General features: G+C 45.8%; 1 protein-coding gene across 2 annotated transcripts in view; it reads left to right on the top strand.

Moving 5' to 3' along the window:
* Positions 1–23,662, top strand: part of CHN2 (chimerin 2) — a 157,011-nt gene that overhangs the window by 82,307 nt on the left and 51,042 nt on the right. For both annotated transcript variants that reach the window (XM_081883384.1, XM_081883385.1), the window contains one exon: positions 7,082–7,370. In XM_081883384.1, the coding sequence (XP_081739510.1) occupies positions 7,082–7,370 (289 nt within the window). The remainder of the gene's footprint in view (positions 1–7,081; positions 7,371–23,662) is intronic.

The raw sequence follows: 23,662 nt of genomic DNA, 5'->3' as shown, positions 1-23,662 counted from the left end.
GAGAGAGGAGGAGATGACAGAGGAGACGGAGAGCGAGTGGGAGGAGGGGCAGAAGGATGAGGAAGAAGATGACGGAATTCTGAGGGAATCCACGAGTCTGAGCAGCGAGTCAGAGGATTCTCAAAAGGGGGTTACCTTAATCAAGCAAAGGGGAGGAGAAGGGAGAAGCGGAGAGGAGCCCAGTGGAAGACAGAGGAAGCAAGAGACGTCTCAGCCGGAAAGGGTGGAGAGCAGAACAGGGGGTGGTGTAGCGGTCGAAAGAAAGGTCAGCAGCAACGTACGCGCGCCAAGTTCAAACGTAGAGGCGCGCGGAAGTGGAGAGAGCTCAGGGGAGGAGCCCGGCCCTAAAGCCAGAAAGAGGGGGGAAGAGGCGGCAGAGGATTCAGCCTCAGGCGAGTCACGGAGAGAGGGAACCCAGGGGGGCAGGAAGACCCTGCGGAAAAGAAAGGAGAGGAAGAGGTGGTCTAGAGCCAGGCTATTAAGTTGGTGCGGAAGAGGGGAGGAGTCAGAGGGGACTTCAGCGGTCTAACGTGGCAGACGTACGGCCACAATGCTGAACTGTATGAGAAGCAGAAATCTTCAATAAACTTTTCCTGTAAATAAGCTGCAACGGAGTGAGGTCTCTTGTGAGCTGGGACCCGTCCTGGGTGGCCGTGACAGTAAGTCCCCTCTCCCAAAGCAAAAATTTTTTTTTGCGAAGCTCACGAACGGGAGCAGCCATGAGCGCTGAGGAGCAGCTGGTTGCATTGCGGAATCAGGTTACCGCTCTCACATCGGCAGTCATTGCTTCGCAGAAGAAGAATGACGACTTGGAGAAGACGTGCCAGGATTTGCAGGCAAGGTGGGAGCGCGCGGACAAGGCGGGGGCCCCAGGATCCAGAGCGGAGGGCATTGCGCTTGGACGGAGGGGGGGTGCCCTAGTTCCGCATTTTAATGGCAACTTGCAAGACTATCCCAATTTCAGAGCGGACGTTGTATATGCACTGCACTTACTCCGTCACGATTTTAAAGATGAGGAGGAGAAAGTGGGGTTCATTGTTTCGCACCTGCATGGGGAGGCCAGGGCTTGGCTACGCAATTTGTGGCGCGAAGATGGACCGGCCCGTCGCGATTCAACTGCGTTCATCAAAGCGATGGATTCTTGTTTTCAATCCTCTGTGGATGTGGACATTGCGCGCCGTCAAATGCACGGGCTGAGGCAGGGGAAAGCGACTGTGCGCCAATACCACTCTAAATTTTTTGCGTTGCTCACCGCCTTAGATTGGCCAAAGGACAGTAAACCGGTCAGAGATCTTTTTTGGGAGGGATTGAGCCCCCCCGTCAAGGATGAGATCGCTAGGGGGGACAGACCCCAGACCCTAGAAGACGTGGTGCACCGGGCTTTAGCTATTGGAATTCGACATGAGGGGCGTCCGTGGCACGAGGAGGACGGGCCCCAAGCGCGTGCGCAAGCAAGGACTCTCCCTTTTGTGCACAGGGACTTCAGCCGTGCGCACCCCTCGCCAATGGGGAAGGACAGCGAGGAGCCAATGGAGATTGGTGGTGCTAGGGCTCAGAAGCCATCCCAGAGCCCTGTCCCTGGTGCAGCCAAAGCGAAGCCTCCTAGAGGAACCAGGAAGTGTTACATCTGTGACAGTGCGCACCATATGGCGAAAGAGTGCCCCCAGAGGCTCCAGAAGCACACTGCAGCGCTGGCAACTGTAACAGCAGAGGTGCAACCAGGGGAGCAGCTTCAGGGAAACGACAGTGCCTGGCTGGAAGCAGAGCTACTGGGGCTCAGCCAGGCGGATCTGTAGACAAGCCCCCAGCATCACTGCAGAGCGTGGACCCTTTGCCTCCCAAACCGGCAGTTCTGCTCACAGCGACACTTCAGTTGCCTGATGGGAGACTCCTCGAGGTTCCAATAACGATCGATTCGGGAAGCAACGCCGACTTCATGGGACTGCAGTTCGTTAAGCAGCACAACATGGCGCTCCTGCCTGCAACGACGCCTCTGAACGTGGTCACGGTGGACGGCAGGAGGTTGCTGGGGGGGCAAGTGGTGCAGCAAACCCCTCCCATGATGATGCAGATTGGCAACCATCGAGAGCTTATTAGTTTCAATGTCACCCACTTATCGGACACACCCATCGTGTTAGGCATGAGTTGGCTGGAGAGGCACAGTCCCGCGGTTGCGTGGTACCAGAGGCAGATCAACTTTTGTTCGTCGTATTGTGCTCAGCATTGCTTTCAGACCGATCAGGGAGGAGAAGCTGAGCAGCCGTTGCATCTGGGCATGGTGCAAACAGTGCCTCACAAGTACCAGGAATTCTTGGAGGTTTTCTGTGAGAAGGAAGCTGACAAGTTGCCGCCTCACAGACCTTACGACTGCGCGATTGATTTAGTGCCAGGGGCGCAACTGCCTGCTGCCAAGCTGTACTCCATGTCGGAGGACGAAATGCAAGAGCTTCGGGAGTTCATAGACCATAACCTCAAGCGGGGTTTCATCCAGGAATCTAAAGCAGCGGGAGGCAGCCCTGTTTTCTTTGTGAAGAAGAAAGACACGCCCCAAAAAAGGCTTATAGTGGATTACAGGTTCATCAACAGCTTGACTAAGCCCAAAGCCTTCCCCATGCCCAAGATTGACGACCTTTTAGCGACCGTCAGGAGGGGCAAGATTTTCACCAAGCTGGACCTACGTGGAGCTTACAATCTCATCCGCATCCGGAAAGGAGATGAGTGGAAGACCGCCATGTTCACCCCTCTGGGCACATACGAATACAGAGTCATGCCTTTCGGCCTCCAAAATGGCAGCCACGTTTTTCAAGCATTTATGCACCACGTGCTAGCAGGTCTCCTCTACAAGAAGTGTGTCTGCTTTCTCGACGATATCCTGATTTTCTCGGAATCGCCGGAGGATCACGATAAGGACGTGAGAGAGGTCCTGCAGAGGCTGAAGGAACACAGGCTGTACGCCAAGTTGGAAAAGTGCCAGTTTGATGTCAGAGAGGTTGATTTCCTTGGCTACAAGTTGTCCGACGAGGGACTGGCCATGGACAGGGCTAAGGTTCAAGCGCTGTTGGACTGGAAAAGCCCTCGAAATCGGAAAGAGGTCCAGAGGTTCATCGGCTTTGCCAATTTTTACCGCAAGTTTATTAAAGGTTTTGCGAACGCGACGGCGGCTATCACTGACACCCTCAGTTCCAAGAAGAAGAAGTTCGTCTGGACCGAACAAGCGGAGCGGTCCTTCCGGACGCTTAAGGGTCTTTTCGCCTCCGAAGAGCAGCTGCTCCACGTGAATCCCGGCAAACCCATGCGGGTAGAGACCGATGCGTCAGATAGAGCGGTTGGGGCCGTTCTTTTGCAAGAGGATTCACAAGGCAACTGGCGACCGGGTGCGTTCTACTCCCGGAAGCTCAGCAAGACGGAGCGCAATTATACCATATGGGACAGGGAGTTGTTGGCCATTCATGCAGCTTTCAAAGCGTGGCGACACTTCTTAATAGGAGCCAAGCACACGGTGCAGGTCCGCACGGATCACAAGAACTTAGAGTATTGGCGGACGGCTAAGTTGCAGACCCAGCGACACATGCGCTGGGCGGAGTTCTTTGCGGACTTCGACTTCAAAATAGAATACATCCCAGGAGACTCCAATGTTATTGCAGACGCGCTGTCCCGAAAGCCGCAATACTTGGAGGAAGCAGCTCCAATCGCAGCAAAGCACATTTTCGCACCGCAGGCGTGGACGTGCGCTACCATCGCAGTCGACCTGGACGCGGTGCGACGCGCGTTGCAAAGGGATCAGTTTGCACAGTCTAAGATGGAGGAGCTACGCGGAGGGTCGCGACGCAACGATGAGTTTCAATTGCATGATGGACTTTTGACTCGTAAGGGTGCCCTTTACGTGCCCACCGACGATCTTCGAGCCAAGGTTCTGCAACAGTTGCATGACGCCCCTAGTGCAGGCCATTTCGGCAAAGAGAAGACGATGGAGTTGGTGGCTAGAGACTTTTGGTGGCCCCAGATGAGAGGAGAGGTGGCGGACTACGTCGCCAGGTGTGATATCTGCCAGAGGTCCAAACCAGTGCACCAGAAGCAGGCGGGATTGCTAGAACCGCTGGAGACACCGCAGCAACCGTGGGAGAGGGTAGCGTTGGACTTTGTTACAGACCTGCCCAGCTCCAGAGGTAAGACGGCGGTGTTAGTGGTGGTGGACTTGTTCACCAAGATGGCGCACTTCATCCCTTGTGCCAAGGTGGCGACGGCAGAACAGACCGCAAAGCTCTTCATCGATCACGTCTTCAGAGTGCATGGACTTCCGCAGTCCGTCTTGTCCGACAGGGGGCGCCAGTTTGTTTCCACTTTCTGGCGAAAGCTTCTGGGCATCTTGCACGTCAAAATCAACCTGACATCGGCGAGGCATCCACAAACCAACGGTCAAGCGGAGAGGGTCAACGCGATCATGCAGCAGTACCTGCGGTGCTACGCCAACCAGCGACCTGCGGCGTGGGTGGACTATCTACCGATGGCTGAATTCGCCTACAACAACACGAAACACGCATCCACCGGGGTGACGCCTTTCTTCGCGAACAATGGCCGTCATCCCAGAACCTTCCCGAGATTTGCGGCACCAGGAGGGGGGGGGCCTCAAGATGCCGACCAGTTTGCAGCGGAGTTGCAAGAGGTGCACGAGGAGCTGCGGAGACATTTGGAGCTGGCAAAACAGGCGTATAAGGTGCAGGCCGATAAGCACAGGAGGGCGGGAGAGGACATCCAGGTTGGGGACTGGGTGTGGTTAGCAGCCCACGCGATGCCGGCCAGGTCATTGGCCAAGAAGAAGTTAGGACACAGGCAGCTAGGGCCATATCAAGTTGAGGCTAAGATCAATCCGGTGGCTTTTCGTCTAGCCCTTCCGGAAGGTTCCAGGGTGCACCCGGTCTTTCATAGGTCGGTGCTCACTCCCTACAAAACCCCACACAGGTTTCAAGAGTCAGGAGCACCCCCAGAGCCACGTAGGAGGGCGCCTGAGAGGGGGGAATCGCCAAGACCAGAACCTCTTAACGAGGTCACAGAGATACTGGACTCGAGATGGGGGGAGGAGGGAGTTGAATATTTTCTCGCCAGGGAGGGCACACCAGCCGCTGCTAATAGTTGGGTGCCAGGCTACGAGTTAGACGAACCCCTTTTGAAAGACGAGTTCCATGCACTTTTCCCACATAGACCCATGCCAGCTGAGTACTTTGATGACTGGCTTTTCACACCCACATTGTCAGATAGCACGTTCAGGGGTTTCTCTTCCCCCGAGGAAAGAACACCAGAATCAAGCCCGCCCAGGGGATCGTGCTCGGGGGTGGACACGGAAACCCCTTATTGGTGGGAGGAGCAGCCAGAGGAGGAATGGCGTAAGAGGTGGCTGATAGGTCCTTGGCGGGCAGCACCGGAGGAAGTAGCGATGGAAGCAGAGACTGAGAAGCATTTGGGGGAAGAACCCGACTTCGAATACACATACACAGAACTGCCAGCAGAGAACATTAACGTAGACGACCTGTATCCTGAGCCTACCCCCGAAGAGCCGCAGTTTCCACAACCGGTCCCCGGCGAGCGGGAGGGGGGAAGGGGGGGCTTCGAGGGGGGGATGGATGTCAGGGTTTCTGGGAGAGAGGAGGAGATGACAGAGGAGACGGAGAGCGAGTGGGAGGAGGGGCAGAAGGATGAGGAAGAAGATGACGGAATTCTGAGGGAATCCACGAGTCTGAGCAGCGAGTCAGAGGATTCTCAAAAGGGGGTTACCTTAATCAAGCAAAGGGGAGGAGAAGGGAGAAGCGGAGAGGAGCCCAGTGGAAGACAGAGGAAGCAAGAGACGTCTCAGCCGGAAAGGGTGGAGAGCAGAACAGGGGGTGGTGTAGCGGTCGAAAGAAAGGTCAGCAGCAACGTACGCGCGCCAAGTTCAAACGTAGAGGCGCGCGGAAGTGGAGAGAGCTCAGGGGAGGAGCCCGGCCCTAAAGCCAGAAAGAGGGGGGAAGAGGCGGCAGAGGATTCAGCCTCAGGCGAGTCACGGAGAGAGGGAACCCAGGGGGGCAGGAAGACCCTGCGGAAAAGAAAGGAGAGGAAGAGGTGGTCTAGAGCCAGGCTATTAAGTTGGTGCGGAAGAGGGGAGGAGTCAGAGGGGACTTCAGCGGTCTAACGTGGCAGACGTACGGCCACAATGCTGAACTGTATGAGAAGCAGAAATCTTCAATAAACTTTTCCTGTAAATAAGCTGCAACGGAGTGAGGTCTCTTGTGAGCTGGGACCCGTCCTGGGTGGCCGTGACAAACACCATCACCAGTTAGAACTAAAATTATACCAGTTATACCTACAAGACTATATTTAACCATGCATTGTATTTAACCATGATTTAAGAGTATCTTGGGTACAGGAAACTTAGAGCGGCTAACCTGCGACACCCTGGAGGTGCTTAAGTTAGTTACCCCTAGTGCAAATGAAGAAGGGCGCCTTATTGTGCTATGAGCGCTGCATTTGCAAATAAGAGGGTCGCAGGCTATCTTGAGTCTCTCATCAACTTCACTTACTGATTTCTAAACCCTATTTAAGCAATAAAGTGAATTGTATGCCACAGATTGTGCAAGACTTTCTATCAGCTTGTCCCCTGTGATGAGCAAGGTTCCCCCTGGTAACTTCAGACATAGCTAAGTGCCACATTGGCTCTGATTTGAGCCGATATTAAAGACATGGAGCTGGTTTTGATTCCTGCGTAAAAGGACACCCTGCTATTCCTTGGTTTACTAATGCTGTGTTGTGACTGGTTACCACAGTTAAGAACAGAAGGAAAAGAGCAGAAGGGAAGCAGGGATTGCATTAGTCCAAAGTTCTCTTCTGAGTGCAGTTGAGGATGTTCTGCACCGGTCTATAACACATGTTCATGCAGCCCTGGCACAAACCTGTTTCATCTGAATATATACTGGTTCCTTGAGTCTGTACTCCGTCCTCCACCTTTATAGCTAATGAGGAACACGGCCTTTTTATAGTCTGCATCATCTGAGAAATAAATGTTTTTAGTGTTCAAACACTAATGCAACAACTTCATTTTGTTTTAATGCAGGTTTGGCAATCAGACCTTAAACTACAGGCTTTTTTACGACGGGAAGCACTTCGTAGGGGAAAAGAGGTTCGAGTCAATACATGATTTGGTAACAGACGGCTTGATAACACTGTACATAGAAACCAAGGCCTCTGAATATATTTCAAAAATGACGACAAATCCTATCTATGAACACATTGGATATGCCACTTTGCTTAGAGAAAAAGTATCCCGGAGACTGAGTAGATCAAAAGCTGAATCGAGAAAAGCTAGTGTAACCACATGTGAAGAAAACGCACCAGTTGAAAAGGTAAGGTGATTCATGAGGAACTCAATCCATATATAGATCTACCTTTAAAAAATGCATCTGGGGCACTCAGTCATTAAAATGCACTCAGTGGCTTGTCATCAACTAACTTTTAGTCAAAGTAAACCCACTGAAATGAATGGACCTCAGTCATGGCCATTAATTTCAGTGGGCCTACTCTGAGTAAATGTTAGTTGGCTACAACCCAATGTATTTGTTTATATGTTAACATTTGAGGTGCAAGCAGAAAGCTGAAATCAGATCTATGAAATTATTCTGTTCCTCCATTGGGAATGAACTCCAGATGATTGCATGCCCTGCCTACAATAGCATTGTAACAACAACAACAACAACAACAACAACAACAATTGTATACCACCCTTCCTCTCTAGATCTCAGGGTGGTTCCTTTCTGCACTTAAGAAATATGTGTCCAGGTAGCATCTCCTAGATAAAATGAGTGGAAAAGAGCACCTGAGCACATACAAATATTTACATTCAAATGAGAAGCTAGGTCTCTTGAGCTCAGCATTGTATACATCAATAAGCAGTACCTCTCCAGGTTTAAGGCATAATTCCCCCTCTTACCTGGAGATGCTGGTGATTGTAACCTCCCCACCTGGTTTGCAGTATCTCTGTCTAAAAGAGAATGTAGCCTTGCTATTGATTCCTGAATGTAAGAATTTGTGCTGATTGCCTGTTCACCAGATCGATCTCAAGTTTGTTAGCCTTTAACACAAAGTTCAAATCTCTGCTTTACTATTTTGGTGAATGGGCCTGATTTTGGGGGCGTGGCTTTTCTTTCTTTCCATCTTTGCTTTTCGAAGTTGTTTTTGTAGTAGCTGAGCAAACAAGTAGTAGTTAACATAAAGCAATTCACGGAGAAATGCAGCTGAAATCAGCTTGAAATGTGTGACAAATGATGAATATTCTTATAAGAGGTTGTGTGTTCCCGCAGATTGAAAAATATTTCAAACGAAACCTCTTTTCTGGTGTAAGTGCTTTTGAAGGTTATTTAATGCATAATTCACATAATGTGTTTGCATCGCAATCAAGATTATGTTGTTGACCCGCGTCTGAAAAGCAGTGCCTGGCTGCTGGAGGATGTAATTTATAGTTTTTATTTATGATAGTGTTTCAGTCCCATAAGGACATTTCTAAAGACATTCTCTGTTCAAGACAGCAAACGTCTTAAGTTGAACTGGCTTTCGTTTCTAGTGCAAATGACCAGGAAGACATAAGCAGACTGAAATACAGAAGAAAGCTTTATTTAATAATATTTAAAGCAACTGACATTTCAGGCTTGTGGAAACAGTAACACAAATTAAACTCAATAACTCTAAATTACTATTATTTAAGAGACACATGCCCAGAATAGAAAAGCACCTTGCAAGGCTGTGATGAGCTGGTTTTGGGGTTTTAATTCAGCATAGTTCAAAATCTGAGCGCTTCACTGTCAGAAAAAGGAAGGAATCCTAGAATGGCAGAATTGGAAGGGACCAAGAGGGTCATCTAGTCCAACCCCCTGCAATGCAGAAATCTTTTTGGCCCAAAATTTCAAGTTGTCACACCTCCGACAATCAGATCACTGTAGTTTTAAACCCTGGCCAATGGATCCATGTGCATACCCTTACACTATGCATGTTCTGCTTCATGCAACAATATTTGCATGCTCACCTGCTGAATACATTGTGCCACCCATTATTTCAGGTATGGAGAAAAGAGGGGGGAAACTTAAGTTCAGATTCTACCACGCCATCTGCAAAAACTTTCCAACAGATGATTTTGTGAGAACTGGTGGTGCAGGACATAAAACATTTCAGCCACTGCCGACCACCCTTTATACAACACTGGGTGCTGGAGACGGTCATCGATTAGTGTGACATAGGGGCACTAGTTTGTAATTTGATAAAATAGTTTTCTATCCCTAAGAAACATTTCCTCCTAACTGATATGAAATAGGTTTCCTGCTATCAATATTCCTCCAGTCTTTAAGCCAACACTACTATTCTGCTTATAAACAGAATAATTTTTTGAGTGGAACTTGGGAAGCAGGATTGGGTTGTTGGTTTTCGTTGTAATCATGGCTCGGTCTCCCAGTCTCCAAGCTGTGGTCCCTGAAATGTGCTAAGAAAAATGCTGCAGGAAGTTAATGTATTGTTGATAGCTGTACAGTGGCGTAGCGTGGGTTCTCAGCACCCGGGGCAAGGCAAGTAATTTGCACCCCCTAACCCGTGGATTTGCGCCCCCTAACCCATGGATTTGTGCCCCCTAACCCTAACCCCCAGATGTTGCGGCCGGTGCGGCCGGCCCCCCTGCACCCCCCACGCTATGCCACTGTAGCCATAGCAAATAAATATTTTTTCTCATTGGAGTACGTTGCATTACCTTCCAGAAAAAATCGAATTTGTGATGGTTGGCAAAGACCATTATTAGCATGGGAGAAAGGATTTTATCTATGCTGTATAGAACCATAACATGTCGTGACTGAAGCGGGGCAGGGGACATAAGCTATTTTGGCAGAGCAACTGCTACCCCTCAGTACCTCTTAGAAACATCCCTACTTCTAAGATATGGCATAGAATCATAGAATTGTAGGGTTTGAAAATACCCGGAGGGTAATCTAGTTCAGCTCACTTCACTGCAGGAATCTCGACTACATCATACATGACTGGTGGCCATCCAACCTCTGCTGAAAAACCTCCAAGGAAGGAGAGTCCACCACATCTTGTGGAAGTCTGTTCCACTGTCAAACAGCTCTTACTGTCAGAAAGTTCTTCCTGATGTTTCATCGGGATCTCCTTTCTTATAAGTTGAATCCATCGGTTCAGGTTCTAGCCTCTGGAGCAGGAGGAAACAAGATGGCTGCATCCTCCATGTGGCAGCCCTTTAGATATTTGAAAATGGCTAAAGGAGAGAATGTCAACAGGAGAATGCTAGCTATGCAATTAACTCACCAGTTAAAATCAGCATGACTTAAATTTTGGATTTGGCACCTTTAGAAAATCAGAATGAGGCAAATAGGCACAGCCATTTTTGTGTATAGAGTGGTACCTCTGGTTACGGACGCTTCTGGTTACAAATTCTTCTGGTTACGAGCTCCGCTAACCGGGAAGTAGCTGCTCCTGGTTGTGAACTTTGCCCCAGGATGCGAACGGAAATTGCGTGCTGGACATGTGCACGCAACGGGAGGCCCCATTAGCGAAAGCGCACCTCGGGATAAGAACGGTTTCAGCTTAAGGACAGACCTCCAAAACGAATTAAGTTCATAACCAGAGGTACCACTGTACTTGGTAAAATTGATTATATTTGCGTAATAGTACAGTGGTACCTTGGGTTACGTACTTAATTCGTTCCGGAGGTCCATACTTAACCTGAAACTGTTCTTAACCTGAAGCACCACTTTAGCTAATGGAGCCTCCTGCTGCCACCGCGCCAACACTGCGCGATTTCTGTTCTCATCCTGAAGCAAAGTTCTTAACCCGAGGTACTATTTATGGGTTAGCGGAGTCTGTAACCTGAAGCATATGTAACCTGAAGTGTATGTAACTCAAGGTACTACTGTATCTGGAAGTTGCTTAAATAACTTTTACTCCCATTTTGGAGTAGGTAAAATAAAGTTTGTTGGTTTGTTTCAGTTATCTACCCAGATAGTTTAGCATTTCTCAACAAAAAGACGTCTTTAAAAATGTACCGAAAGAATGAATGCTTTAATGTTGCCCTGCAAAAGAGCTTTCAACATTTCAAGCACAGTTTAAACTTCTGCACTGATTAGGAGAGGTTAAGGGGGGGTTGGGGGGAGAGAAAATGAAACATCACCTTTTATTGATAGCATTTCAGAAGCCAAGAAACTACTGCAGAGGGCATTAATTTCCCTGATAGGTTTGTTAAACCATTTGTGGGATGTAGTTATTCTTCCCTGCACGAAAGGTTGACAACAGAAATTATTGAATGGCTCAGTCATTCCTGAGACTTTCCCCCTTTGGGCAGGTCAGCGGAAGGTTGTTTCAGTGCCACTAACTAGGAAGAGAATGCATAACGTGGAACTGCCCGAGGAATCTGTCCACTCTCATAATACAGTTTCTTGGAAGTTGTAATTAGTAGTACTGTGCCAGACCCCATAAGAAAAATGAAACGCATATGCCAAATGAGTTGCTTTTCTTTGGGTCTTTTTCATCCGAATAATTATATAGGTCAGAAATCATCATCATAAAAGAAGAATGTTTATCTGTCGTTATCCCTCAAACTAAAAAAAATAGGCATTCCACTCTTGCTGTATTAAAAATAGGCAATAAATGAAGATATAAATGCATGGATGTTCATGCAGCGCTTTTTTTAAAAAATCAGGTGAATAGCCACTTTAAGAATGGGGGGGGGGGGGCTGAACCATTGTTCAGTTTTCTCATATGAAGGCCTGTCATTGCATTGCAGCTAAATGTTTTCCTGTTGCTTTTCTATTATGTTTGCTTCATCCAAAGGTCTTCTAGCTTCCTCCAGTAAAACAGGTTGCTAATATACAACACACATCTGAAGGGTTTTGTCCGTTTCTTTTGAATTGAGCGTGTGCTTGGAACTTGGAAATTATGCCGCATTCCCAGGAAAGTGAATACTTGCCAGTCTTTTTTGTGTGTGCAAAAATTGACATAATACATCATCATAGCAAGTATAATTCATAGACTCCTGGTGAATCAGCAAGACCTTCATTGGGACTCAAGGGCATGCTGTAGAACTCCCCCACTGCCGCCACCTCTAATAAGGTCTAGCTATTCTGTCTTTAAGCAAATACTGCATTTACCTTACCAATAAAGTACAGTCGTACCTTGGAAGTCGAACGGAATCCATTCCGGAAGTCCTTTCAACTTCCAAAACCAAAGCACAGCCGCGCCAAACGTTTGGCTTCCGAAAATTGTTCGAAAACCGGAAAACTCACTTCTGGGCTTCTATCGTTTGGGAGCCAATTTGTTCAGGAGCTACAGCATTTGAGATCCAAGGTACGACTGTAAAAGCAGAATGTGAAATGTTGTCCCAAAGTAAGAATGCTGGAATAATCCTACCAGTAAAACAACAGCTTTATTGTCTGTAGGTACTAAAGCAATTTTTGTTAGTATTTTGAAGTTTTTGGCGTTTTAGGCTTTAGTATATCTCTGTACGTTGTTGTGCATCGACTTTATATTTTATATTATTCAGTGGTTTATAATTTTATATATATATAAATGAATAAAGCTCTTAGGAGCTATAGAGCCATATTTATTCATTTTTTTAAAAAAGCCATTCTGTTTTCACATGCTCTGTGGCACATTCAAATATTGATCATAACATCTGGTCCATTCTTAGTCATTAAAAACGAGCTTAGGAGTGGACATGCTATGGAACCGTGGCTAAATTGCATCAGCAGTACATGTATTTAAAGTGTAGCCGAAGCTCGAGCTGTAAAAATTGCACGTGGAACAGCTACTGAAAACTTCATAAACAATTTCCCGTTAAAGATGATACACTGGCACATCCATTTCCTGCCCAGATTTCTTCCTTTGTGCAATCACTGGAAAATATAAGGCAGCTCTGTAGGCACAAATCTATATTTGATTATCTCACCGTGTTTTCTGAGACGGAGAATATAACAATGCAATAATCTTTCACCTATCATTGTGTCCAAGTCGCTCAGTGTGCTTTTCAAATACAGGACTTGAAATTCTATGTAAATTGATGTAGCTTCCTTTGCACAAACAGAAGGTTTTGAGTTATGCAGTTCAAAGAAGCCCCTTTTTTGCAGTCAGTTTTACTTTTTGAAAGCATTTTCTTCCATGCAACCTTCGCTCAAAGATGCTGATTTGTTACTGGGACAAGTTGGCATATAGAGAACCTAATGGCTTTGGATCAGTTTACTTGAGGGATTGCCTTGCCTCATATATGCCTTGTTTTACCAGTTTGTCGAAGTTACAAAGTGCCATACTGTATATTGTTTGTTCTGCATATGTAAGGAGCTGATATTTTAGTGTGGCATCATCACCTTAATGCATTGGAACACCCTATTGACACTGGACATGTGTCCTCAACATTGCTGTTTTTCTAGAAAAAGAGTTGCCGGAACTCACCATGAAATCCTCCCTTGTTCTCTTATAATGGCAATGGCGCTCATTAGAGAGGTGCCGGAACGGAGTCCTGGCAAGTTCCAGCTGGGAAAAAAAGCCCTGGTCCTCACTATAATTAGATGCCTGCTGGATTTTTTTTTTATTTCAGCAAGTCTCCCCAGACATATAATATATATATACAGTGGCGTAGCGTGGGGGGTGCAGGGGGGGCCGGCCACACCGGGCGCAACATCTGGGGGTTAGGGTTAGGGGGCACAAATCCACGGGTTAGGGAGCGCAAATTACTTGCCTTGCCCCGGGTGCTGACAACCCACGCTACGCCACTGTATATATATTATTTTATAATATATATATATATTCGGGGGGGTTAAATTTTTGCTGATTGTATCTATATTTTCTTGATAATTATTTTATACATACTGCTTAGAGATTTTTCTGATTAAGTGATCTATGGTTTTTCATAACTGTACCAACGCTATTGATTCAATCATAACATGTAACCTTTTTATTTAAAAGGCTAGGTAAAAATAGGTAGCTACCTTAACTCATAACCTGCCTTGTTACTGAATCCTTTAGGAAGGAATCAAGTAAGGCTTACATTTCATAAAAGTGATTTATTGGTGGAGCTACATGTTTCAAACACTAGATGGCAGCTTTACTTAAGAGTTTTTATGGTTTTCGTTTTTAACTTTTTTTTTAAAAAAAAAAGATACAGTAGCTTCATGTGTTTTTCTGGTTTGTTTATTTATTTAGTGTGTTTATCCTGCCTTTTGGGATAAAACTCTCCCAAGCATCAAAGAACTACATCTCATACAGCAAAACAAGACCAGTGCCCCCATGTTAGCTTCGAACATACATAAAGCAGAAAACAATGTGTGGTTTATTGCAAGGTCACATGCTTCAGGATCAACCCTCTGAGAAATTTGTCTACATATACCCTTGCCCTGTTTAGTCTCCAATATGGGTGCAAATTAATATTACATGTTTACATTTACATATTTAAATGTCTGCGAAGGGTGCATTTATCTGGCAAAGCTTTAACCCAAGCAGTGTATGCAAGCAGGAGGAAATATTATTTCTGGGAATAATTGCTGTAGAAACCTTTCCAATTTTTTTGCATACATTGTTAGTTACATAAACTGCCTGGACAACAGGCTTGTTTTAAAAGTATTAGTGTTTTAAAAGGGCTTGTTAAATAGTAAGCACATTCTTTTTAAAAAATATATCCTAAATTGTCCTGTTTACTGAGGGTGCTTAATATATTAAATGGGCCATTCAGATATTGCAAGTGGGTTGTTTCCAAGTTTTAAATAAATACTTACCAGGTTTTTCCTATTTGGAAATACTCCAATTCTATGAAATAGGGCAAAATAACCATCTTAATGTTAAGATGGAATTTTTAGACAAGATAGTATTGTCACACAAAATGGACTAATGTACACACCCAACTTTTACAGGGCGCCACTATCCCATCTTCCCCCTTTTCACCGGCAGTTGCAGCCTAATTCTATGCATGTTTACTGGAAAGCAAATCTCACCCAGCTGAGTGGGGCTTGGCCTCATGTCAGTTGTGCATAGGATCACAGCCTGAAAGCCATTTCCGGTGCAACATTTAGCAAGCACAGCGTGGCTTCTGGATCGATTTCTGTGAGACCCGCGTGCTCTTACTGCTAGATAAAAATGATCCTGTGAGTTGAGGCCTGATTCCTGGAAGAGTGCGGTGTTTGAAGATCTGTCTGTGCGCAGCAGGGATTCATGACCCAATTGGACAAAACATGCTCACTGTCTATAGCGGGACTCATTTCAGTAGCAGACCTGAGGCTGATAAATATATTTTTTCCCTAATCAAAACCTGGAGGCCCTCAGATTTGCTAAGCCGGCCCTTAATGGCAGTCGGTAATTGAATAGAAAAGCTGGGCTTGTAAGCAATCATCCGACCCTCTCCCTTCTCCTTTTTCGTGTGTGTGCTTTTACTGTTGCTGCTTCTCTATCAGCAACAACATGTGCCTCTGAAAGTGGCTGTCAGCCTTCCAATCCCATCTGCCAAGCTGTCTGTTGCCAGGCTTCCTCTTCAGCTCCCAGGTTGCTGCATCTTGTCTTGTTTTACTGTTTACACGCAACCCGCCGGCTCTCTTCAGAGTCACCTCTCAAACCTCAAGTTGTATTTCCTGCCCAGATACGGGTGATCATTATGAAGTCGTCGCCCTTGGATTTTCAGCTGAATCAGGGAACTTTTTTCTGCTAGGTTTATTTTTTTAAAAACCAGGGTGGGTAGCGGATACGATCTCGTACAGTCGGTATTCTGTATGAGTTTTTATTCTAGATCTCTCATTGAATCACATTGACAAACACTGGAACTTTGTGTTGCTCTTTCCCATCTGTTTTTAAACAGGGTAATATAGCTTACTAATTCGCTTCCAGGGTTAGGAGATGGTCGTTTTAAAAATAACACGTGCATCTTTACACGTGCATCAAACTACCATGTGAAGTACTTTGTATAGGCTTTGTTTATTATGTGGATGTGACACTGTTTCTGTTATTTCTTCCAATGCTGCGAAGAAAGGCATTGTTGCCCCATTTTACAAAGCAGTGAATTGAAACGGAGAGGTTCTGGCGTTCCAGGGTAAAAATCTAGTCATTCAAAGAAGGCGTTGAATGTCACTTCCTTATACATAGGAACTGGATCCTGTTTTGAGACATTTGAAACAGGCTTCAGATAATGCCGGCTACAAAAGTGTTGACAAAATATTTTCTTTGTCATCAAACGTTATGAGCCTTTTTTTCAGCTGCTCTGTGTGGCACCTTTCAATAGGGCGCTATCATAGAAAAGTAATGTAAATACCCTGAAAAGATATATAGGACTATATGTATTTTTTTAAATGAATCAAAGCAGGGGTAGGGATATAAATTAGCTTCCATATACGCTAACCCTAACACCAAGGCCCAGGGGCCTTGTTCACCCCGGCATTCTCCTCACTCCTCATGCTTTACAACATCTTTGGTGGGGATTTTGGTCTTGCCAGAATGTTTCTTTGAACTTTGATAATACCTTTAGTTTTCCTGCACAGAGGATAAAGGTGTGTGTGTGTGTGTGTGTGTGTGTGTGTGTGTGTGTAAACTAGCCTATTGCACAAAAACAACATTTATATTGATTGTTCCACCCATGTTTCTCTCTGCCCACCTACCCACCGGTGGCATGGGTCTCCCAGAAGGGAATGCAGCCTTCTGAGAAATGTTCCCCGCCCCAAGATTAAAAAAGTACCCCTGGACGGTTAAGTCCAGTCAAAGGCGACTATGGGGTTGCGGCGCTCATCTTGCTTTCAGGCCGAGGGAGCCGGCATTTGTCCACAAGCCTTCTGGGCCATGTGTCTAGCAGGACTAAACCATTTCTGGTGCAACGGCACACCGTGACAGAAACTGGAGCGCATGGAAAGGCCGTTTACCTTCCCACCACAGTGGTACCTATTTATCTACTCGTACTGGTGTGCTTTTGAAGTGCTCGGTTGGCAGGAGCTGGGACAGCAATGGGGGCTCACCCTGTCGCTGGTGGCCCTTGGTGCCGGACCTCAGTGTCTGGGCTGAACAATGGAGGTAGAGACGCTCCTTCAGGTATACTGGGCCAAGGCTGTTTAGGGCTTTAAAGGTTGTGCTCTGAAACGTTAGAGAGCTGGACTAGAACTAAACAGGTTCAAATTCCTACTCAGCCACGAAGCTCACTGGGTGACCTTGCACCAGTCACCACCTCTCAGCTAACCTACTTTACAGAGTGGTTTTGAGGAAAAATTTCTCCCTGCCTGAGCTCTGTGGAGGAAGGGCAGGGCTTTAAAATGCAATAATAAACTTAAGAACCTTTATGTACTTTAATGAATAAAATAACCCCAGCTATGTCTGCCTGTTGGTTTAGAACTCAGCTACCCAGTCGCACCAGCAGAAACTAGCACAAGGACTCCTGCTTGGGCTTTCCCCATCTAGTTCTTCCTTCCATGCACCCCCATGGACCCCCCCCCCTCCCAAATCCTCTCTGGACCGGCAGGAGAACCGCCAGAACAGCACATGGGAGGAGAGAAGAGATGATTCCATTGGGCCCATCAACTGACGGAATAATCTCCTTAGCACAACATAGAATTCCAATCCCGCTTTGTGCTTTATGCTCAGGAGTACCACTGAAAACACTTTACATAGCCCTTGGTTTTAACTTGTGACAATACTGAATTGATCACATTAGGAGAAAGCCGTAAGCCTTCGCTGCCCCTGCCCCCACTTCTCTGCAGGCCCAGGTTTCCTAGTTTGTCTTATGGCGCTGCACTGTTGAAAGTGATTATTTTCCCAGCTGGCCTGGAAAGCTGCAACAAAGAAAGAACCGCAAGAGGGAAGGATTTGAATTGTGACAGTGGAGTAACATCTGCTCTCCCTTTCATGGCCCTCTCCACTTTGAAATCATAATGCCTGCTCATTGCATTCACATGGCTTGTGTGCTTTTAATGATATAGATGTTTGAAAAGAGATTGGAAGATCTCCAGCTGTTAACAATGACTCCGGGGTTGTTGTTTTTTTAAAAAAAAAAACTTTGGGGTGGAAGCAAAGCAGGCATCTCCCTTTGATTTCATATTAATCTGATTAATACACTTTCCTAATTCCATGTGTTCTTTGATGTGTATTGCAAGGAAGCTGAGTGCCCATAGAACCAAGCCAAGAATGGTATTTTTAGCATAGAGTTCCCTTGTAGAGTAGACTAGATCAAACCATGCGCATTTATAATCTGGGTTAGTACAATTTACAATTAGACAAGTATTTACAGAATTACAGTGGTTTTTTAAATTTGGTTTTGGTTTTGTTTTGCATTTTGAATGCACCTTTAGTTTCCTTTTTAATTTTCTCCCACTTTAACTGAAACATTTTCCATTAAAAAAATCAAAATTAAGAAATGCTGGTAGACAGACATTAGTAGTAGTGCTTGATATGTAAGCAATTCCTGCCCACCCACCCCACAAAAGATATAACAGTGAAGGCTTGCTAAGGATATGGGGCAGGGGGAAGCTTCCCCAAAGAAGCTTGTGGGCAGCCTAGCACAGGAATAACTGCTTGTAAATTCAGTGGGACTTGCTATGTATTGCTGGGCAATGTTTTGCAGCTTCACTTAGGAACTTGGAATGATGTTTAAACAATAGGTAAAGGTAAAGGGACCCCTGACCATTAGGTCCAGTCGTGGCCGACTCTGGGGTTGCGGCGCTCATCTCGCTTTACTGGCCGAGGGAGCCGGCGTACAGCTTCAGGGTCATGTGGCCAGCATGACTAAGCGGTTTCTGGCAAACCAGAGCAGCACACGGAAACGCCGTTTACCTTCCCGCTGGAGCAGTACCTATTTATCTACTTGCACTTTGATGTGCTTTTGAACTGCTAGGTTGGCAGGAGCAGGGACCGAGCAACTGGAGCTCACCCCGTTGTGGGGATTCAAACCGCCGACCTTCTGATCGGCAAATTTAACCCACAGCGCCACCCGTGTCCCGTTTAAAGAATAATGAGTCCTAAATTAATGCAAGGGAGATTACACTTCTGGTCCATTTAAATGCAATTACTTTTTTTCCATAGCAGCAGGAGTTTCCTATCAGTGTTTTCATTTGGATATGTAATGAATCAGTCTTGTAGGCTGACATATGATTCCCACAATGTCAAGAAGAAGGCATGATGTGCACTGCATCAGCACAGGGCCATACTCAGTAGCATGAGAAGACACGACACGATATTGCTGCCAAAGCAGACCCACTTAGGTCAGCTATAACAGTCAGAACTGCCCTGCACACAGCACTACTTGAAAAGATGTGAATGGCTTATCAGCAATTCATTTAAGTCAAAGGCGCCTCTGGGGTTGTGGCACTCCTCTCACTTTCAGGCCAAGGAAGCCGGCGTTTGTCCACAGACAGCTTTCTGTGTCATGTGGCCAGCATGACTAAACCGCTTCTGGTGCAACGGAACGATGGAAAGCAGAGTGCACGGAAATGCCGTTTACCTTCCCACTGCAGCGGAACCTATTTATCTGCTTGCACTGACGTGCTTTTGAACTGCTAGGTAGGCAGGAGCTGAGACAAAGCAATGGGAGCTCACCCCATTGTGGGGATTCGAACCGCCGTCCTTCTGATTGGCAAGCCCAAGAGGCTCAGTAGTTTAGACCACAGCGCCACCTGCAATCCAGCAGTTCACTTACACAACATCCGAAGGGCTGGTCAGGCAAGTAAGGTAAACCCAGTAGCCCAAACCTGCTGGCCGTTCTTGAGCGAGCAGGTTGTACATGCTCATTCTGACGGGTCAGAGAGCATTACTCTATTGCACTTGCAAGGAATTCTTTTGTTGTAGCGGCGCAACCCACTGCTAGTGCTACAGCTGCTAAAGTAGTTGTGTGGGATTGGCTTGCATAGGGCTGGCACTTGTTTATCAAATGCTTCAAAAAATGGTCTGCTTGTTACAGATTCATATGCAAAGAACATAACAGTTTTACTGCAGCAGTAAGAGAAAGAGCCATGCGTTCATGTAATCGCTATCACTTTTTGTAAAAAAAACAAATTCACTTAGACAGAATTAAGTATTTGAGGCGAGATATATATATATTGCCTCTTTCCCTCATAACATTCTCTGTGAAGTTGAAAAGTCTGCCACTGCTGCTCTGAGGCATACTATTCCCCGCCCCTGCCCGCAACATGTAATTATATATGAAATATGGTAATCTCAATTGTTTCTTGAAAGTCTTTGAACTTCTTTTTTATATATATATAAAAGCCCACTGTATTTTTCATGAGCTATTTGCATGTCATTACTCCACTTATTGTTCAGTTAATAATGATCTTTTTGAAGTAGAAAACACATACTAACAAATATTGCACCAATTTTACAATAGCCCGTGTGGGACCATGGGGCATTTTGGATTAGCTATGCATCATGGGTAATCCAGGTTTATCTTTTTGTTGTGGTGGTGAGTTCGCAGTTCATTGTGCTTTAAAATACTTCTCTTGGTCTTAATTTCATTTTTTGCTTTATCTTAATTTAGTTGCTGAAAATAGATGACAAAAGCTTTTATGGAATTAGGGCTGGCAACTGAAGAGGGATCTGTCCAAATGGCTGACAGGTCTTTAGGTTCCAATACATTAAGAAAGGAGGCGTGAACAGAAAGGATTTGAATCCCACACTTGAGTACAAATTCACACAATAACCACAGCCTGAATCTTTGTTTTATTATTTTTATCCTCTTGGCCTTTTTATTCTCTTACAATACAATATGAGCCATTGAATGAACACGGGCCTTATAATGTTCATTTACATAACATATTTTCATTTTACCGCTAGCGAAAATTGCTGTGTAGCACATTGGTATGTCACACTGATTTCCACCCTTAATTGTTCGCTCACAAAGCAGCCGCTCAAGTCATTTATCCTCTTAATACAGCAGCTGAAAGCCAGACAGCAGTACAACCTGGTTCAAAGTCCATTGAAGTCAACTGAGAGGTTCCTTTTAATTTCACTGGGCTTTGTGTCAGCTCTTCAATTCTGCATACAATTCTGTGACCAAAGCAAAACTGCCTGAGATTTGAAAAGGCTTGCAGTGTTTACTATTTATAAGTAAATATACATTGCACTAAATCCTGTTGTACAGCAGCTGCATCAGTAGATAGTCCGAAGCTCTCAGAATAGCCTTTTCCCTGTATACAATATTGTAAGAAGAAATAGCATCATGCTGCAGTTCACATGGCTGCCAGTAGGCGGCCCTGCCAACAGCAGCATGGCAACACAACAGCAGGCAGCAGATGAGTGGGCAGGCAGCATGGGCAATTGCCTAGACAAGCTGCAATGGACCAGCCAGGACAGCAACCACGCCACTTTGCTACTGCTGCACACCTGTTGCAGACAACACTAAGGAGAAAGATGGCAACAACAAAGCAGGACCATCTCTGGGGAATGCCCTGGCAGGTGGGCAGTCTTGGGGTGAGGAGGAGGAGAGGAGGTGACTGTCAGGAGCTCGTCCTACACTCAGGTAGGACCCTGGCAGAGACACATGCCCGACTGGCATGTTCTCTCCCTCCTGGCCGATCGTTCGGGAGCTTCAAAAGCTTTCTTCAGCCCGAAGAACACAGCGACTGATGCCAACAAGCATTGGCACACTTAGAGATCCGCAGAGTGTACGCAGTTTGCTTAACAGAACCCCAGCAACTCAGCATTTTGGCTAATCTACTTTATTTACATATAAAGACACACGGAGCACCTCCACATGGCTCCCTCTCTCTTTAGCATCAGACAGCAAAGAGAAAGAACAAAGGACAATAGTCCCACTTCACGGAACACAGTAACACAAACATCCTGTTTCCGTCAATTCCCACTTTGTGGAGACAAAACATATACCGTCATGTGATAGGCAACAGTCCCATGACTGCAGTCATGGAGCAGGAATTCTAACAGTGACCCGAGGCAGGTGGACCAGCACAGGATGCCCTTTGCAAGCCTTCCTGCTCTCGCCTTATCGTTGCCTCTGGTTGCTTCCAGAGATGGGGCACCAGCAATGGGGCTGGCACAGCAAGTGGGTCAGGTGGGTGGCCGAAGCAAGCCTTTCCATGCCCCTTTGCCTTCGCTTCATCTGCTACCAAAAGAAAGGATGCAATTTCAAATACACACTTCCTTCTGTTGGTAGGAAGTGGAAGGGGGGAAAGACGTTCTTCTCTTTCTTCTCCATCACTAGTGGCAGCAGCAATGGGGAAGATACTGGGATTGGGGGGAGTGGGATTTTGAGGTACTATTTCTGGGTTAGCAGACTCTGTAACCTGAAGCTTATGTAACTCGAGGTACCACTGTAATCCTAGATTTCCCCGCTGGTTCCATTAATCTATGGGGGAATGCAGCATTTTTGATAGAATGGACTCAGATGACTTGTGTTTAGACCTCAGTCTACATGGACCATTCATTTCATAAGGTTATCACAGCAGACAGAAAATGTTTCGGATCAGACTGTCTGATGAATGAGGTAATGCTGAAATTGGCAGACTTCAGTACTTTGGTTTGATTTCTGTCTTGATGTTTCCAGAGCGCTCATCTCTTTCTCTTTTGGCTTTCTTTCTTTATGACTTCATTAACCTGCTGCTTCTTGGGATGATGGTACTTCAAACTTCTTTCCCTTTTATAGCTCATATTTTAGCTGTTTCATTCTAGCTTATCTTTACTGTTTATGGTCCTTTCCCTTTTCACATGCAGCCAAGCTTGAGATATTCTGGTGACATAATGACAGAACACAGGAAACTGGTTTGGCAAAAAGGGCTGTCCAAGCCAATGGCTGATCACTTTTTAAATTATAGCCTCTGGGAAAAGAATAGCTTCTCGGATTCAACCATTTGAAAATATACATGTTTTAAAAGAACAAGGTTTCCCTGCATGGAAAAGTCTTTGTAATGTATATAAAACAAGCACATGAAACAGAAATTATATGCATTTGCCATATAAAGTTAGTATGGGTGAAAGAGTATTGGTCTTACTGATATTTATCTTTGCAAACTTGACCTTAAAAAAACCCAAACTCTTCTGTATTCAGTGCTTTCTGACATTGCATGCCTGCTATTTTGCTCAAAGCCACACATGGCAGCAGTGAGAAGCCTGCCCTTTTTCTTTTCACAATGTCTGTGATAGTTTAAAATTTACACGAGGAGCATACCATATCCCAGCCAGGCTATTTATTCATCTATTGTCTCCTCTTGATGGCCAACAGCTCTCTGGAGTCTCAAGACCTTAGTAACCTCCAGCTTGGATTACTGCAAAATCTCTTATGTGGAGCTCCACTAACACAGGGATGTATAGCTGGGAGGAATAATTTTGGATACGATTTTCAATATCCCTATCAAGCTATACATGTATGCTGTCTGTACATCTGATCTTAATTTGCATCTTGAGAGTGTGATCAATTTATGAAAGCTGGTAATTACATTCTCCAAGAAAAGTGTGGTAACAACCATCAGCATTCTCACACTCCAGTGGTAAAAAAACCGCTTTCCGCGTTCTGAAATAGTGTGAAGTCTTATGTAAACATAAAAAGGATACCTTTGTCAAGGAAGGCTGGGATTGTCACAGCCGCTGGAAACCCATGATACCGACAAATTTAGGAAATTTGTGACAAATACGAAATATCACTCTTTTTTGGAATTTGAATGTCCGCATTATGAAAACTACATGGAGGGGTATT

The sequence above is a fragment of the Podarcis melisellensis genome (assembly GCF_964234715.1).
Source record: "Podarcis melisellensis genome assembly, chromosome: 12".
Taxonomy (NCBI): Eukaryota; Metazoa; Chordata; class Lepidosauria; order Squamata; family Lacertidae; genus Podarcis; species Podarcis melisellensis.
This window is presented reverse-complemented; position numbering and strand designations above follow the sequence as displayed.